Source organism: Macrosteles quadrilineatus, unplaced genomic scaffold (genome assembly GCF_028750875.1).
Source record: "Macrosteles quadrilineatus isolate MER2022 unplaced genomic scaffold, UCM_ALF_1.0 Scaffold_4__1_contigs__length_99947679, whole genome shotgun sequence".
Classification (NCBI taxonomy): Eukaryota; Metazoa; Arthropoda; class Insecta; order Hemiptera; family Cicadellidae; genus Macrosteles; species Macrosteles quadrilineatus.
In genome coordinates, this window is record NW_026542597.1 from 51,715,431 (window position 1) to 51,735,235 (window position 19,805).

A 19,805-nucleotide genomic window follows, 5' to 3' on the forward strand; every position below is an offset into this window, starting at 1 on the left:
TTTTTAGTGTCTACACCAGTGCACAAACTCTTTTAGGGGAAAGCAGTTAAAAATCCATAAAACTCTTGTTGTTGCCGGTGATCTAAAAGTATTAAGATCGAACCGTTCTTCTTGCACCGAAGTTCGAGACCCTTGAGACTATGGCAACACACTCTTTGTTATTTCACCAATTGTAACGTAACACAACATTTTGATAATTTCCCACTAAATATTGTTTAGTCACAAACAATTTCCCAAACTCTCAACCATGATTTTCAATCCCAACTCTGCCGCCGGAATTCTTAACTTAACCGCGGCATAAAACAATAGCTTGTCCTATAGTGACTGACGCATATCAAGTACAACAATGGACCAAGTATGAATGACGGTGTATGCGTAGTGTGGGAGGGGAAGGGGTTCATTCATAAGACACAGGAAGTATCCGGTATCCTTGTAGTGGGTCGCCTCACCTGCGTACTCGGATAGCGTGTTTGATTAAACAAATTGTTTAACTACTAGTTCCTATAGTTTGATTAGGATATAGGATATAGGTGTCTGATTAGGATGTAGGTGTCTATAGATTACTTGGTCTCTTTGTTATGAAGCTGGTGCAAGAAAGTATGAATGAAATGAGTTGTTTGTGTTGTTGTAGTGGAGTTCTTCAAAGGATATACAATGATTAAATTTATTTGACCATTCAGCTTACAGAATCAATTGACAAGTCCATCTTTATTCACAAAACTACATCATGCGGCATGCGGTAGATATAGTAGAGTGGCACACTATGCATTTATCTATACAGGCTACATAAATGAGAATATCAAGCTATGAAAAATCAAGCAAAACAAAGCCATTCAGCCATTCAGTAAGAGCAACGCAGTGCAAAACATTAGGCAGACACATCAAAGAATTATACAAGTTCATTAAAAAGGGTTGCCTAGTATAAAGTCTTTCATTATGACCTAATTCATCGCTGGATTATAGTAATACGATCTGCTGAGTTTTCATGATTTGAATTGTCGGATGCGAAGTGACCTTAGATAATGCTTTTGCTACGAATAGTGCAAGAAGACTCAGTCGTTTATTTTCCAATTTGCCTGTTTAAGCCTGTAAGTGTGTTTCAGTTGATAACGTTTACACTGACTGTTAACAACTAACCTTAAAGGTGTTTTAGCTGAATGTCTATTATAATAGTAATATCTTATCAAATTGTGCACGCAGATTATTTTAAGTTTGAAAACTTCCATTTAACGCCTTAGTTACATTTTTTACATGTATCAGTGGATTTGACAGGACGGTTGATTACCCGATCAAACAACTATTTCATCCAATTCTTTAAACAATTTCTTTAGTACTTTGTTAGATTGAGTTGACTTAGATTGAATGATGAATTATGTACAATGACCACTCACCTTTTCCACTACATTAGGCCAAATGTTTGTATACACGCGATTTATCTACACCTTTTTTTAGTACGCTGTATGTAAACTTTATGAAGACTATAATAGACTGGGTTTTAGAACCTACAAATAATCTGCAAACAGTCACAGTCTCCATCCCAAGTCTGGATAGTGTATAGACTGATTAAAACGTACAAGTTTGTTACATGTTTTGCGTGTACACCATGTCTCTACCGTGAGATTGATTATGGTGCTTGCCAGTGACACATTTGTCTAGGACAGTATTTTTTTACTCCCGTAAATTAAGAGGAACGGGTGGGAACGCGGGCTTTTCGACAGCACGTATAACAGTAGCACCTATTTATCACCTAGACAATGCGTTGGAAGTGTTCTATGAATTAGACAAAGGCTGGACACGGACAGTAATGTTCCGCTGTTTCAGTGTACAGCGGTCCTCAGTCCGTCGGTCCTCCGTCCTCACCTGGTCACGTGATTGATTTACACGTTCCAGCTGTCCATTAGCACTTACTGGGAAGTGAGAGTCGTCGATTATATAGTTTTGACTCACTGTTTTGCAACTTACTGCACAATTGATGAAAATGGAATGAAAGAGAAAATTGTCATAGAATACAATCTGCTGTTCTAAAGATAATCTTGGTCCTCCAAATACAAGAAAGAAAGGTTCTGGGACATACAACAAATCAATTCTGGTTGAATAGGCAGATATATAAATAATTGGATGATTAATAGTCATTGCATCGCAGCCAAAATCGCAGGACTATATATCTGTCTTCTCCGCTAAGTTGAATGGATTGGAAGATCTCCAGATCGCCCTGTCAACAAAAAGACTTGGACTGAGTTTTAGAAGAAACATTGCATTACCAAAGCCTTTCTTTATACGAGTACCAGAAAAAATTGGAAAATCTAGCTCATTTATAGGCTATAGGAGTATAGTTTTGAAATATTCATTTAAAAAATACGACATTGGAAATAACACATTATGTGGGAATATTTTAGTGCTGTAAATTCTGTAGGCTATTTAGGTATCATCATCATCAATTGAGACGAAGGATGTGTGTAGAATGGAGCGAGACAGTTCAAACCTCCTCTATTTTTAAACACTCATATCCTCCTTCTAACTTATTTTCCCCTGGTTTATAATATGCTTACTTCATTCTTCCATGCCTAATCTCTTTTGGACCCCGAGAGTAATATATAAACAAATCCAAATTTTCGCAAGATACATTTGACATTGCCGTTCTTTTTAACCATTCTCTTTCAACCAATGTCCTTGGCAACTGCTCTGCGATTTAACAAAAAGTAATTCAATTACAGAACCGTGTCGACGAATGGAATTCAAAAATCTAACCTTCAAAGGTCACTGTTTCTTCGGCGGTAGTCCGTTAATCGCAACGATTTGATTTAACCTTTCGATTCGTTGGAATCGGTAAGTCGCTTCTTGCTTGTCCTCGACCGGGAACTATTTTAATTGAGAAGCGCAGACAACGCCAACGCCAGCACGCGCTGCAATCAGCGAACTATCGAAGGATCGCTCTGTATTCCGAGAACTATCTGGTCGCTGGCGTCTACTTGTATGTATAATTCATCCGAGGTTTAGCCATCGACGATATAGTTATGTCCTCGTATCGGTTCTGCGATCTCGACTCAATGAAATTCCAGTCCAATCGAAGAGGAAAAAGTGGCGACGCTCCGTGTGGTATCGGTAATAGTAATGTTGGAGACGGCGAGCTGCTCTGGAAGGTCCAGGAAGGATTGTAGGGAAATATTAAAAGTTTACTTGAACATAAACTTGAAAAAATCTTTAAAAAAGGTTAGTGACTCTATAAATCTTCTGAGCTTAGAACCTGTTTACCTGGAAAATTAACCAATTAATTAAAATTAACCTGGAAATTAAAATTGTGTAAATGTTATACTGTAAATGATAAGCAATAGTTTTGATAATCCTATATTAGTTCACCTTCTTTGTCCTCAGTGAATTGTTAAATAGTTAAAAGTGAATTCTAGATCGATTTGCTCGGGTGTCATAAATCCAATTGTGTTGATCTTTGAATTTTTTGTTCATTGCTACACTGACCAATCTTGGCGTGTGTCTGAATTTTGTTTTGTCATATGTCTAATAAAATATTTGTAGGAATAAGTTTTGGGCTGTATTTTTTTCATAAACTCTAAACTATTATTTGGTTGATTGACGCTTTAGCCACAAAACTATCAGATTAGGAGTAATATCATGATAAAACCACATCCAATTTACAAATTATTTTTACCACAGCCAGTGTCCATTGTCTATCCATGTTATATAACCACTCATTTAAATTTTTTTGACCGAATGAAATAATTCGATCAAAAGCGCACCCTTTCCCTTTCATGGTTGCCCAAGGCCGACGGCCGTCTGGGAAGCCGGCCTAAGGCCTATCACGCCAACCGTTGTCGGCACGCAACCCAACGAAAGTGATAGTGACCAGCCTCAGGCCAATGGCTACTGTGTTATTTCACTGGTCATTACGAAATTATTGTGCTTCTGAACTTGTGAACGCGCCTCCGTGAGAAAACTAAGGGCGCTTCGGTGACCGCACAGCACACTAACACACACGCACATAAACACACACACACGCTCACTAGAAGCTGGTGTTTACCAGGAAGCAACTGATGCGTTTTTGCCGCTAGCAGGGCGTTCACAGGGTGGTGCACTGGGCGCTACAATGTTCCTACCTGACCTTGACTATCGGAATATGAAATCACCCCTGGCTTTTGGGGGCAATGAATACAAGATCTCCCATTTGGACAAGTATTGTTGAGATTTTATATGATTGATGAAGTAACGGTTCATTCTGGACTTAAACCTTCAGAGTTTTGAATGGAAGTTTCTTTGTAATGGTATATGATCAGTGAACCTTGCCTTAGCTGTTGTTCATTTATTACTTTTTGTATTCCACCACTTAACATTTATTTGTTTATTCTATTGACGAACACTTACTAACTCAGGTTTGATTATTTATCTGTATGATAACCTAAAGACTATTAGTCACTATTCACTTTTAGTGTAAGTTTTACATAAGCCAGTGGCGATAGAAGTGAGTGAGAGTGTAGTAGTCAGCCGGTCTCTCAGCGATGTTCAAGACGTTACCACTAAGACAAAATGCCAGGTAAATAAATAATGATTTCGTAGCCAACCATCAACGAATCGAGATTTTTAACTATATTACATAATTGTAAAGAAAGGAAGGGACTATTAATGAACACTCAGTAACCATCAAGATTGAGTAGCGTCGATCGGATGCCGGATGTTTGACAGGCTTGTGTCGCCGCGCATACAAATGTCTGCAGGAATGTTCGTTAAGAGGTAAAAAGAAGAAGCGTCAAGTCTAGACCACAGAGCAAGGTCGGGCTCAGCAATCAGCACGACGATCAGCAGCCTTCAGCAGCCTTGAAGACAGCTTCAGTTGGAAGTAGGAGATTCACTATTATGTTTCGGCCTGGATGTAGCATAGTACCTATACTAATGAAAACACGAATCGTCGTGACGTAAAAGCTCTCCCCCTTTTCCCTACGTTTCCAGCATCTTCATCTTTGAACACCCTCAAACATTTTTCACCCCTTCAAAAAACACTCGCTATTGTATTGGGGGTATACTAAATACGGTTCTATTCAAAGTACGTAATGCTTTAAATACAAACTACCAGAGTATAGCAAACAAAGATCATAATCAAAATGTTGCCAAGTTATAGACTGAGTGAACCTGAATCTACATATAGCTGTTATTTGCCACTAGAAAATCAATTTAGACCGAATGTTGGACCGAACATTGAAGATTAGAAGAGTCGTCAATACATTTAACACTTACACAAACACGATAACATTTACATGTTGTTGTTAACTTAAAAGTTATGGCTCACATTCTGCCGGCTACACTACGTAACCGTTATCAGTATTTCAATTTGGCAAAAGTTTTGTTTTTGTAAATGTTTTCATGTTCGTGTAAGTGTTAATAAGTCGAGTATTTGACGACTCTTCACAACTCCAAGGATGAGGATGATTTTTTTCAACCACTTGGCATAGAACTTGAAAAACTAACCCTTAAGGTTCTAAATCTTGGCCGCAGACTGAAAAACGGATCACCAGCTGTACAGCAAGTATTTAACCTCTTTATTTTATAAATCGTGTTCGATAATGTAGAATTTTGCACAGTTCTCTTCAGTAACACCACTACCCATAACCCTCGGGTCAAGGCCTCTGCAGTGTGCAGTGTGCAGCGAAGGCGGAAGTGCGGCTACGGGAAGGTTTCTCAGACTTCCGTCGTGTTGCACCCTCACCCGCACATCTGCCCGCCCCTGAGAGAGCCTCGGCTCCATAACTTCCCACATTACGATTCGTCAAACCTCAGTCAAAACGTCTTTGTTCCAAGGTGACAGGGGATTCGGCCACATTGGCTCAGAACGATACCACTGCATAATACTACTGGAGGTTTCTGCAGAGAAATGTGTGAACTCTAAACAGTATTCATTGTAAATGGAATTAACTTTACCGTGAATTGTGGGTTTGCACATCGATGGGAGTTTTTTTTTGGGTGATTGATTTTGTTCGCTAGGGAGTTATCTATCCTGTTACTAACGTAATATTAGAGGGCATATCTTAGACCAATGACTAATTCGAAATGGCTTTGGAATCGATATCCAGGATTATTTAACGTTTTCAAGAAATTCTCCAAAAATAAAACTGGGTTTGGGGTTCCAAAAATAAATTACCGAAGGTTATGGTGAATTATTAAGGGGTTTTCGTATTGGTGAATTTTGTTTCGAACATGTAGATTGATATTTTTAGTTATTTGGGTGACGGTAAGGCCAGACTACCGAGTCGTGTATTGTAAGACACCAAATAGCATTTTCCTACAGTCACCCAACAAAGTGGGCTTCCTTGCACGGATTATCGTACAACAAGCTGCTAACTGCTGCATTTACTTACTTTGCCGCACACTTTTAACTTTGTCACACAGTAGTTACTTTGCCGCACACCAGTATTCCAACCAAACAATACAAAACAGCGTGCTTTTATTATGCACCTAATCCGTGTACGCTTGGAAATAGGTTGGCAACACGATCAGCTGTTTCCCATTTCGTTCAACGCTTGGATTAAATCTAACCTAAAACGTGTTGTAATTAAGAACTAATTAGTTTATACCGCCAAACTCTTTTTCACCTACACACCAACTTCCCAGCGTCTATAAATAAACCACAAACACCCTACCCACCTGGCGGCCACCTTGTTAACCCTTCAACGACAAAAACTTTTATCACCTAAATTGATTGTGAAATACGACTGGAGGAAGTGCTAGGGGAAATTAATATAGAATATATAAGTAGACTCACTTTGAGCGCACCTTGTCCCATCCATAACTCGGACGAGTTTTATTAATGAGGGGGTTTTGTCGCACTATTTTTGTCGCGGAAGCTTCTTTGAATGATGCCCTTCTAATGACCTGCGACTTGATTATAAGTTATGTAGGTCTGTTCGTGTTTTGCTGCCGTTTATAAGTCGGTTTCCGAGGCCCAGTTGGGCCTATTGCCTGTTTATGCCACATTATTGTTGGCCTAATTTATTTATACCCGTATTCAATGCGCTCAGGTAAATTATTGTGTTTGTTTTGTGTGAGTTATGCGGGATTGTGTTCCATTTTGTTTTGTTTGTTGTTGGAATGTGTTTGGAACTGATGTGGTGTAATTACGTGATTATTTATGCTGGAGAACCAGTTAGATAGCCTACTAGGTCTCTATTCAACCCAATTGGACTTGATGTTAAACTTGGTTTTTAAAATATACGCTATACATTTATTTAAACACACCTTTTCAATATTTATTTGATAAGTTATTAATTGTATTTGAGAATCATTACTTGTATTTGAGTAAATATCTAATGTAAATTTTTGAGAAAGTATTATATGGAATTGAGAATCGAGAAGCTATTTACACCTTTAATCTGCAATAAGTGACAGTTTAACTTGCTGTGATTTATAAGCTAAGCAGTTGAAGGTAGTAGCAGGGAGCTAGTAGCAGGGAGTTAGGTAGTACCAGGAAGCTAGTAGCAGGGAGCTAGTAGCAGGGAGTTAGGTAGTAGGTAGATATAAAGTCAATGGTAGTAGTATGGAGCTAGTAGCAGGGAGCTAGTAGCAGGGAGTTAGGTAGTAGCAGGGAGCTAGTAGCAGGGAGTTAGGTAGTAGCAGGGAGTTAGTAGCAGTTCAAGGTAGTAGCAGGGAGCTTAGGCTAGACACGGCGTGGCGGCTAGGTCAAGTGGGGCAGATGGCCCTGGTATCTTTATAATCATTACTAGATGAGTAGACAGACACCATCCCTTATACACTACCCACCACTGTAGACACTAAGCGATGTGTGGCGAGATGGTTAGAAATTATGTCGTATGTCGTATGCGTTTTCATTAGATTGATGTATGAGTTGCATTACAGAATTGTTCATGCTAATCGATTAATGATTAATTTAGTACGGGTAGTTTTCATAGCAGAACCACTGTTTTCACTCTTGGTATTCAGCTACAGTAAGGATAGATACAATATTCTTCCATTTATATGAAAACTCACATGTACTGCGTGGTTCCATAAGATTAATTCGTATTAATCCATATCCTGCGAGGCCAATTATTGCCAAACAACATTGCCTTTTGTACATAAAAGTACAAATTTTATTTAATAGTACCTATGTTACAGATTTGAACTCAGTACTCATGAATTTTGTTGTAAGTGAACATTTTGTCGTCATATCAACAGTGTTGTATATTGACTTTGAGTTTGCGCTATTGAAGACTTGGATTAAGTCTCACAATACTTCTTCAAGATCAGTAGTTTGGCGAAAAAAGCCATGGTAAACATTAAAGTGTTAAAACATTAAAATGTTAAAACATTAAAATGTTAAAACATTTAAAATGTTAAAACATTAAAATGTTAAACCACTAAAATGTTAAAACATTAAAATGTTAAAACATTAAAATGTTAAAACATTAAAATGATTTAAAAATCAAATAAAAGAAATCTTATAAAGACAAATCTAGTACCTAGTTTTTATATAATAACGAAATATACTGTACAACTTCAACCGCTTTCGCAGTTTAAATTTTCATCCACAAACTAATTATTACATCTACTATTAAAATTTTACATGAATAGCCATTGCATGTTCCAATTCAAACTTTCTTGATTATACTGGATACAAAGGCACAAAGCATTAAACATGCTAATAACGATGTGACGGAAACTAAGATGAGTTATTCTCCAATTCCTCCACTCAACTTTGAAACGCCCGTACTTAAGTTTCAGTTATACCACGGTACGGTGTTCAACTTTTACATTCCTTTAATTCAAACACGCTATGCGAACTCGGTGTCACGATCTGGAGGAAACTTGGCCGGCGTTGTGTCTTTGAAAGTTCTTGTGATAATAGTTGTAGTAATTAAAATGTACAACAATGGTCTACATTTTTTAAAGTTAAAGAAGAATTAAGCCGTTTCTAAGTATCCAAATAAAATAAATATTTAGTGTTTTACCACAGTAAGACTTTTGACCATTCCTATATGACTATAATGTAAAACCTACCAAGTGTCCTTATTGCTTACATTATTTGCTGCATAGGCTGTAGTGATTATACTAACACTCATTTTTATCTCTTAAGATATAGAGTTACAATTATATACTTACCTATCAACCTTGACACTGACTGGTTGACCATAGATTCAAAATTTGATGTTGATAAGTTGGAATACAATCACTTCCAAGGATATTGCAAGGTGACGAAATACTTTCTGCCAATATAAACCAATATCCAAAAGAAGGACATTGGAAGTTGAATTCTAAAAACGAAATATATATAAGTGTAATATATTTACCACGAAATTTTGTTACTTGGGTAGTTCGTAGTCTTTTTCTAAATCTAACTACTGTAATTTAAAAACATGAGTAACACAATGGTGATTTCAAAAACGTTCGCTACAAGCATAGATTATTTATACTCCCATATTCCATATAGATTTATCAGCTTTATCGTTCAATTGATATACCGCAGAAGTATATATGTCTGTGAGACCATAAACAAACAAAAATATTTAATTATATTTGTCTATGGTGAGACTACTGAGATGATATCTTTCTGTTCATCTGGAAACACATTTGACGTATAAGTCCGTTAAATGTATGTTTCCTGTTTATTTATTATTGTTTCACCAAATCTAAAACTTTTTATCCTAATAAAAATATGTAATGTAAAATTAATGCAGAAAATGTTTTATCAACGTAACAATTCTCTAGGCTTACCTATAAAACACATCAGTTCATCCTTCACGTTTTATAATAGGATAAGGAGTCTATGCAGTATCCAAAATCCTCGCTACCAGTGAAGATGGACCCTCTTATCCCCTCTTCTCTCTTCGTCTACCAAAGACAACCGAGTGAGTTAATTATCGGAGGTCCTTGACCGTGTTATCAGGAAGGTTCCAATCACAGCATCAGCTGTAGCAGCCACCTGTCCCCCCTCTCCATAGTGGTGGTGGGGGCGTGGGAACATCAGTGTTACGCGTGCCGCTGCCGGGCGCATTACAAAAAGCCCCAAGAAGCCCAAAAGCCCAAAGCCAAAGCCGGCAGGTGACCCGAGACTGTGGGAGCACACGCCAGGTGCCGGCGAAGAAAACAACTCGGGAAAACGGAGAAAGACGATGGGTGGAGGTTGCGTCAGAATGGGGCGTCATCAAAACTTGCCGGGGGATGAAATTTGACAGGTGGGTAGAGTCTGAAGAAACCAGCTGACTTGTGTGTTTGCTAATTTTTCAGTGTGCATTTTCAACAATGTAAAACTAATATTTAGCAATATATTTAGACATTTCCAAATATGTGGAGATATTTAACAGATAATGATAACAGTCTGCAGTTAGATTTAATAAACTGATATACAGGATTATGCATAAGTATGCACAAACCCTGTTAACATCGTAATGGGTTTTACTGGCTCAAACTCAACATACATTTATGGCATAAAAGGCAGTTTTTTGGTTGATAAAACAATTTTTCCCGGAAGCCCAAATCGGGATATTTTTGGGACAGCTTAAAATTTTTTTAAAGTCCATTGTGTGACACCTTATTTCAAAGACCGTTATAAAAGAAGAATATGATCGGAAATTATAGGTTTTTATCATAACCCGGTACGACATGATGGCGACAATGCATTAAAAATACATTTATGTGGTGGGTTCTTCTTTCTTTAGCTGATAAACATTTTATATGAAGACCATTTTGTACTGGATTGAGGAATAGGCATATGGGTTTCGCTGAGTTTCTTCATTAATAAAAACCTTTAAAATGGGGTGAAACTTGATGTAGGCCTACCTCTAATTTAAGGCCTCTAAATTTTGCTTACAAAATCCTCTTCAGTTTAATCCAAAATGTCAAAATTTTTCAAAATAGTCAAAGCTTACTACGAGATATCGAATATTTCAGGCCTAGTGGAATTAAATATTTTAAAAGTACCATTTAGTGACAAGGTAATCAAGGAGCCGCCCTAAATGGAATTTCCATCAAGTTTGAATAAAAGTATTGCAGGAATAAACTTACTTCACGAAGACACGCGTATCCCTTACCTTCGCATCCTCGTAAAAAGTTGTGGTTTTACAAAAAATCTAACAAAAGAGAATCTTGGTGTCTCGTCAGTTGATTTCTAGCATCTGCCCCTCCTTTGGAATGGAGAAGATTCCCCCTGCTTGGGGCTCTTCCAATTCTTCCCATTGATTTCTATATACCGTGAAATCTCCTTCTTCTCAAAGAAGAAGGCGTAGGACATCGTACATACAAACTAATAAATATCGACGATTTGTCATGGTAAAAGTCAATGCAGTGGTACTGGTTTGGATGGTAAATTTTAAACTTAATTCATTATCATCCCGTTTCAGACAGTCAATAATGAATTATGATTTAAAGGGTTTATATATTTTTTTTAATTTTGTATTTTTCTGTTTTAAGTTTGTAACTAAATAGAATAGAGACATATACAATTTTGTTAAATAGAGTTTGTGGTGGTAAAACTTTCTTATTGAGCTGTTAGTTGTAGTCGTTAAAAATAACCACAGTTGCTGTTACTATTATAAAATGGGTATGGTAACAGAAAATAATAAAACTGTTAAATTTCAAATGCAATAAAGGGAATACATTTCGATGTTGGTTAATTCGTTAGCTGAATTTTTGAAACGTGCTTCAAGGTTTGTTATACTGCATATGTAAATTAAATAAAAAAATAACAAATTGCAAGTCAGCCTCAGCGAAAAGATAACTTATGTTATGATCTATTAACATTTGTGTAAACCTATAATCTTTTAGACATGAGAGCATGCGATTTCCTGGAAAGAAGTGTAAATTTGCTTAGTTGCATTGTTTTTTCATCTAAATCAGTTCATATACAAAATATATCAATTAATTGTATCTATCTATATATATTAATAGGCAAGCATGTTTCTTTAAAACTTTTTTCTCAGCTTGTGTGCATCACAGGGAAATTTTCCTGTAGATGTACAGAATTCCTTCAGAAATTAAAATAGGCTAAAAATAAGCACAACAAATGAATTTTTTTTTCCTAATTACAATGGACCTTAAGGGTTGCCATGCTGGTGACGAAATAACAACGCAGAATAAACATAAAATCAAAACAAATGGAAGAAATTCCAATCACATGTTTATATTTACAACGCAGGGTGAAAATAGAGAAGTCTGTACTAGAGTTTTTGACTACTGGACGACCTCTAGTATGTAGAGAAATATAAGGTGGTTAATTAAATACCACCTTTTAAAAGTATAAGTTTATTTTCTAATCAGGCCTTGAGGCCTCATACAGGCATTTCACTTCATGAAACACTGCAATAATCAAAACAAAACAAGTTGGACCATTAGGTCACCATACAGTTAGTAATCAATTAAAATACAAATAGACCCTAAAAAGTAAAATATAGAATAGAAATAAATCTGAAAACAAATCCCTTAGGGATTTTATCATACAGCTATACAAATAACAAAAGGTCATTATACCCTTTAAACACCAACATTGAGTTAATGACATTAGTTAATCACCAAAGACGAGTTAATGACCTTGTTAATTGAGGAACGTTAAGTCCCATATTATTTTTAGATTAAATCAACGACAAGTTCAAAGCACAAGTTAGCAAAGGTTAACAAAATACAGGACAATAAAGTCCATTGACACACTATTTGTAACGAAATATTAACAAAAATATTGTAAACATAAACAAACTTATAAACTAAGGTTATTATTTAACATACGCTTTACACAATTCAGCATGTGCCTGGATTGGACCTGCTGAAAAGATCTACTGAATGATTTGAAAAATGTTCATCATGGCTTCAGGTTTTTTTTTTACTTTCATGCTAATGCAATTAAATACTTTGCTGATAGTTTGTAAAGTCAAAGAAAATAAAATAACAATGTAAGAAACTAATATCTTCTTTAGTTTTAAAAATGGTTAAAATATGTTAAAATTTAAAGTTTTTGTAATAAAGATCACACATAAAGTACTTTGTGTAATTTGAATTCAAATTGTGAAAGATTTCATTTCGGTGCATAAAAGCTGCAGTGATAAATAACTAACTAAAAACTGAAAAAAGGACTTATAAATACTATAGTTATTTCCAAATAAAATTATAATGGTACAAATACCTAGACAAATTTCCAAGGTTTTGCTTTAGACTTGGAGACCAAAATTGTTTTTAAAATGCATAGTTGAGTAAACAATATAGAAAAAAATAGTTTGGTTTCTGTGGGATAGGTTATAAAATTACAACAAATTGTAAAACATAGTCAATAATTTATTATTTATATAAACCATGTGAAAAAGTATACTAAACTAAATTTTTTTGATAGAAATTTTCTCAGAATATTGTTTTGGACAATCAATTTGTGTTAATCAGATTATCACAGATAATTGTTCTCTTTTACCTTAAGTAATAACACTTTGCAATTACAAATTCATTAAAAAGATGCTACTATGGGCTTAAAATAAGATCACAATAGCTTTTAATACGTAATGATAAATTACAAAACAAACTAGTTTAGTCTATCTTTTTGAAAGTAACATTTGTTTCAACTAATGTTGGGGTTTACACAAAGATGCTGAATTCAATTAATTGATAAGTTGTATCATATTATCACATACAAATCAATAGATAAATTACAAAAAATATAAATTTAAAGTTCTGAGAAAAAGATACATTTATTTATAAAGACTCGCAGTAAAAATTAACATTAATTATTGAGCAAAACAATTCAAGACCAAACAAATACAAATTAAATTATGTTTCTTTACAAGTGTGAAATGCAGACCATGTATACTAACAACTACAGTATTCCCATTTGTAACAAAATACGTATTGAAAATTTCACTGTTTACAAAAATATTCACTATATGGCCGATTTTGAAAGCGAACTTTATTCAAAAAGGTATTCAACGATAATGCTGCGGATAAAGCTATTATTTATAAAGTTGTATGGTTTTATAAATGCAATATTTATAAAAAGGTTATTCAACACTGTCCAAGTTCTGTGCTATCCCTGTATTCCCCTATAACTATCACTGATCTTTTAAATATTCAAACCAATATTTGGCTGAGTCAGTTACCTTACATCACAATCATGTTGGTTAGTGATACGATATTTCGCAACAAAAACGTCATCGCAAGACCCGTTTTATTAGGTTATTCGTGGACAATACGAAGGCACCAAAAGCTTGTGCCTTTGCGACACGTGCGTGAAACATTGGTCTTTGACCGAAGTCTTCCGCGTGTGATTCCACACCTCTTCAAATGTTGAGACAACGCAGCTTCTTCGGCGGAACCCTGGAGGTGAACTCGAAGGAGTCTTCTCTGATGGGTTGAATCTCGTCTGCCACGATCTCTCTCTCCGGACTCTTAGGCGGAGACACGTCTTCTCCCATCAGACTCTTGATGCACATGTTGTTTTCCTTTATCCTCGTCCTCACCATGAACTCCAGAGTGAACAGGTGGTTGTCCTCCGCCTCGGGGATGAACTCTCTAATGAAGGACGCCAGCCTGAGGAGGTACTCGACGTTGTGTCCCGAGGCCCCGCTGGAGGACACTATCTGAGTGGCGATCTCGCTGAGGGGAGCATCACCCAGCCAGTGGCAGTTGCTAGGTGTGGCGATGTACACGAGGGCGGCGAAGGGCTCCATGGTATGCCCGTCATCTTCGGCTGGTCGCGGGTAGAAGGTGGTGATGGCGGTCAGGTATCCGCCCAGCACACACTCACGGTTGTTGAGGTACGGGATGGCAGCTTCACCGGACAACTGGAAGGCTCTGCCCCACACGACACCCTGCAACAAACATTGGGTGGTTAGAGGATTGACGAAACATAGAGTAAGGTCACAGCAATAATGGTCCGCCAGTAATGAGAAGGCAAGGCTCTAAAGGTGTGAAAGAGGGTATCTAGGCATTGCTTCAGGAACTCAAAATGTATTACTCCTAAGGACACTGTTCCGGATAAGTGCATTCCGGAACCTTTTGGGAGCAATCAGCAATGGTACGCACCGCGAAACAGTGTGGAAAGGAATAACCTTGATATTGACTATTTCGCTTTACATCAATTGTTCTGGGGTAGATATTAAAATAATTGGGGTAGTAGTGTTCACTGTTCGTTAGGCTCGTACTCAAATCTGAAAACTGCTGGCTAAATTTAAATCGGGGTCCATTGTCGACCCAAAGATGCTATTTAGCATTCAACTATCAATTAAAGATGTCCAACAGAAAAGGCGTCGTTAGATAGTAGCAAGTAAATTGTTTGAAACTGTGTGTGACCAACGTTAGTTATTTGACAAAATTTTTTTTTAAATATTTAAAAGCATCAAATGTAACAAATCAAACCAAAACACCTATGAGCGGCTGTTTAATTGTAACTCGCTTTTGGCTCGCTGGGAGCCCCAACCCCCAGGCCCCTTTTTTATTCGAGTCATATAACATTGCTGCTGCAAAGTATTTCATTGGAAGGTCATGAACGTGGCTAATTGTTAAACTTTTACACATTATAAATCGTTAAATGTAATCTTTGTAAAAAAACAACTACAAAGTCCCAATGTTCAATCAATGTATGTCAAGGCGTCGTATTTTGATTCACTTGAAGTGTTTTGATTCGCAGCCAGCGTGGAGTCTCTAATGCAAGTACTTACAAACACAGTGTGTCGCCCAAGTTTGACACCACAGTTGACTAACACACGCACACAACAACACACGTCGTTGTTAACATGGTTACACACACCATTAACATCACCTTTGCAAAGTGCCAAGTCTATGTCAACCAACATTATCTCCGTGTCATATCGTAACACAGTGTTTCTAGTATACTTTGTAAGGAGTAAGTTTTTCGGCGTATTAAAAATGAAAAAAAATCATAACAAGAATTCCTTATAAGGACTTGATCCTTGCGTTATGTTGTGTTGGTTCTTTGTTAGGTCGGAATATCTTATTTTAGGAAGATTAAAGTTTCTGCGATTCAAATGCCGGAAAATTATGCCACACGTTAGCGATATATATTTAGTTTTGGCTCCAGTTGGGATGTTATGAAGCCCAAAATAGACCTCGCCAAGTGACCAAGCCAACGAACCACCGACATTGGGGCTAATTGTAGCCCGTGTTTTGTCAGCACATTAGCTTTCCGCGTTGAGTCAAGTTAGCTGATTCTAGCATCGTAATTACTCAACAGTTAAATGTATGGTTTCAAAAATTAAGATATCGAAACTGTTCAGTTGTAGCATAAATCCTGGGAGATTCCGTATACAGCTTGAGAAAATGTATTATTAAAGTTGTAGGATCTTTGAAATTATAGTGGAAAGATCGACGTTAATGTATTTTTTTTTTTTTTTGTTCTAAGGATGCTAGGCACGAGCCTGGGATTGTTTTCCACATTACTTCAGGCTAGACCTAGGGGTTGCGGCATTATCACTTGGATATAATCCATTGGTGACTTGGCGGGGATCGAACCCGGGACCTCAGGGACTGAAGTCCCGCGCTCTAACCACTACGCCAGCTCGCTCCCCAAACGTTGATGAACTGAAAGTATTAGAAGTAAAGGTGTGTAAAATCTCCAGCTTTATTAAAAAAAGCAATTTTCAATACTATATTTTAGGTAAGTTTATTATCTTATGCAAATCGACCAGTTGATTTCTGCGTTATGTTTTTCGTAAGCGTTACATCGATAGTAGTATTTAACTCTTTCTGTATCAACATTCGATTCTACTTTCGCCTTCCAGTACAAGTCTAGTGGTAAAGAGCCATTCCAATGCATATGCACAATGGTCATTATCAACAATGTATTCTTGTAATCAGGTGATATTACAACAATTTGTTACAGACCATCTAGTTCTATAGATACTTTTAATTTAGAATACTCTGCTGCAATACTAGGCCTAATATGTGATGTATAAGTTTTAATAACTATGATCATATCCGTATATTTGACCAGAATCCGTTGGCTGCTAAAATGAAATGAAATGAAAAACGTTTATTTATCCCAAGAATATAAACTAAAACAGAGAGTAGCTATACAACTTAACAGTACAATATTTCTAAAATAAAATAAAATTGCCTTACTTATGGGATAGGCCTACATGGGCAGGTGCCTGTGCGTAGGCCTGGCTGTTATCAGTCTAAGCAAATTGAGGGCACACACTAAAATTGGGAAGGTTTTTAAGCCTTGTTAATTTAACTTGATCTTTTAGTGGATAAGAGAATGTCGGCGACGACAACCAAAGCCAGTGCAATCTAAGACAGGAGACATTGAGAGGGCGAGGGGGTCGAAGGGTCAAGGATTGTTTAGTCAGGGTCAAGTAAGGTTAGGTCTGATCAAAGTTTCGGCCTCTTCATTGGTAATCGTGTGCAGTAAAACAAGCATCTGTTTTTTGAATTTCTGTATTGAGGGTAAACTAAAAATGTGTTGAATATTATATTTTTGAATTATATTTCGATATAGAATCTGAGCAACATAAAAACAGTTGGTAGTTAGAACTGACTTATGTAGCTGAGGGACAGATATTCCAACATTGTGTGAATATCTTGTGTAGTGTTGATGTGTGACTGCTGTAAGGATCGTGTTTGAGTTTTTGAATGTGTGACTAAGAAGAAACTGAATGAAAATATGTCTGACTGGTAATACTCCCGTCTCACGGAATAGCGCATCAGTGGAGTACCTTTTATTTTTTCTAAAAGCTACTTTCAAAATTGATCTTTGGACCACATTCAAGGGTTCCAAGGTGGTGTGATAGCATGCTCCCCAGCAGATAATACCAAATGAAATCAAGGATTGTACATAAGCGAAATAAGCTCTCTTTACGTCCTCCTCGTCCAAAATGACACTCAGTTGATTAAAAGCATATATGTATTTACGAATCCTTTTCTTTAAGAAATCTACATGCTCTGACCACCTCATTCGGTAGTCAAAATAAACACCTAAATATTTGTAATAATCTACTTTTTCAATGTATTCACAATTACAAGATATACTGTTATGGTCGCCGCAACAATGAATCTTCAAATTGTCTAGACTATAATCAGTGCTTGTACTGAGTGATATCGGAAGAAATTTAGTCTTGTTCACATTAAGTGAGAGCACATTTTGATCTAGCCATTTTTTTAGAAGTGAGAGGTCACGGAGAGCTTTAGACCTGACATCCTCCCATGAACGACCCTTTAACAAAACTAATGTGTCGTCAGCAAATAAAAATAGTTCACCATCTAGGTTCAGTTTTGAAATGTTATTTATATAGATTAGAAAAAGTATAGGCCCCAGAGTACTTCCCTGAATAACCCCATACTCAATTGAATTCGCATCACTATTCACACCACAAATGGAAACTACTTGATGTCTGTCAGATAAATAGTTTTTGAACCAGGCGAGAGCAGTGCCTCTGACACCGATCTGTTCCAATTTTGTTATCAACAAGTTTCTGTTAATTGAGTCGAATGCTTTTTTTAAATCTAAGAAAATTAACATAGAACGATTGTTATTTGCCATTGAGTTATTTATAGATTTACATACTTCAAAAAGTGCATCAGAGATGTTTTTATCTTTTCTAAACCCAAATTGTGAATTAGATAATATATTGTTATTATGAAGGTACTCCACCAACTGCTCCTTGACAATACGCTCTAACACCTTGGAAAACACGCTTAACAATGAGATTGGTCTAAAGTTGTTACTGTCTTTTGGATCACCTGTTTTAAATAAAGGAATTACTTTTGCAGTTTTGAATTGAGCCGGGAATATACCAGTCAGTAGAGATAGATTAATTATGTGTAGCAGCGGAATGTAAATTATGAGTGCGTTTTGTTTAAGTAAATCAGCCGAAACTTCGTCCAGACCCGGAGCTGAGCCACCGCGCAGCTCCGAGATGTGTCGTAGTACGTCTTGTGCAGAAACAGTTTGCAATGTGAAAGTAGAGTCCAGTCTGTAGTCAGAGTCAACAACCACTGGGGTCCCACCCGCATCTATCTGCCTCGATAGATTTACTCCAACAGAAGCAAAGAAATTATTAAAATCATCTGCTATCTCGTGTTTTGCGGCTTGAGTATCATGAGACATGCTGGGAATAAATTTATCAATTGGAAATGAATTTTTATTACGTGGCCTGCCAGCAAGATCATTGATCAGTCCCCAAAACAATTTTGGATTCCTATTGTTCTGGTACAATCTTTCCCTGTAAAAATCTCGTTTGGCTCTTTTTAATAGATTGCATAGGTTTTGTCTGTAATTCCTATAATAAGTTTGTAGATAATCATTAAATGGTTCACGACGAGCGGATTTACTTAATTTGTCTCTAGTACGTATTGATTTTACCAAACTGTCAGTAATCCATGGTTTAATTCTTTTACGTCTAGATGATCTTGAAGTTATAGGTTTTTTTGCATTTTGTAAGGCAAAATCTAGATTTTTGTAAAACATTTCACAGCACATATTGATATCTATACAGTTTAGGACAGGTCCCCAGTCGGTCTGAGAGAGATTTTGAGTGAGAAGGGTGTGATCAAGGTAAGTTTGAGAAGGTCCGGTTGCAGTGCGAATGTTAAATGTGTGTGCGTCAGTGTATGCAGTGTCATGTATAGTGAGGGCGGTGGCATAGTGGTCGGTGAGGCTAGTGTGCAGTACAGCAGCGCGCACAGCAGCCATGTCACAGTAACGCACAAATATGTGATCAATGCAGGAGGCAGTGTCCTGTGTAACTCTAGTCGGTCTGTCCACACACTGTACAAGTCCAGAACCAAGTAAACTGTTTAAGGCTAAACATCCCAGGTTTAGTTCCAAATTCTGCCACCACGTCGCAGCACCAAAATGGAGTCATTTTGTGTTGTTGTTTATT

The 19,805-nt window shown here is 36.9% G+C and overlaps 1 protein-coding gene across 1 annotated transcript in view; it reads right to left on the reverse strand.

The window, feature by feature from the left end:
* Nucleotides 1-12,218: 12,218 nt before the first annotated feature.
* The window catches only part of LOC128992417 (glutathione-specific gamma-glutamylcyclotransferase 1), a 37,166-nt gene continuing 29,579 nt past the window's right edge, over nt 12,219-19,805 (reverse strand). Inside the window, exon 3 of the mRNA XM_054415984.1 lies at nt 12,219-14,774. Within this exon, the coding sequence (XP_054271959.1) occupies nt 14,244-14,774 (531 nt within the window). The 3' untranslated portion in view covers nt 12,219-14,243. The remainder of the gene's footprint in view (nt 14,775-19,805) is intronic.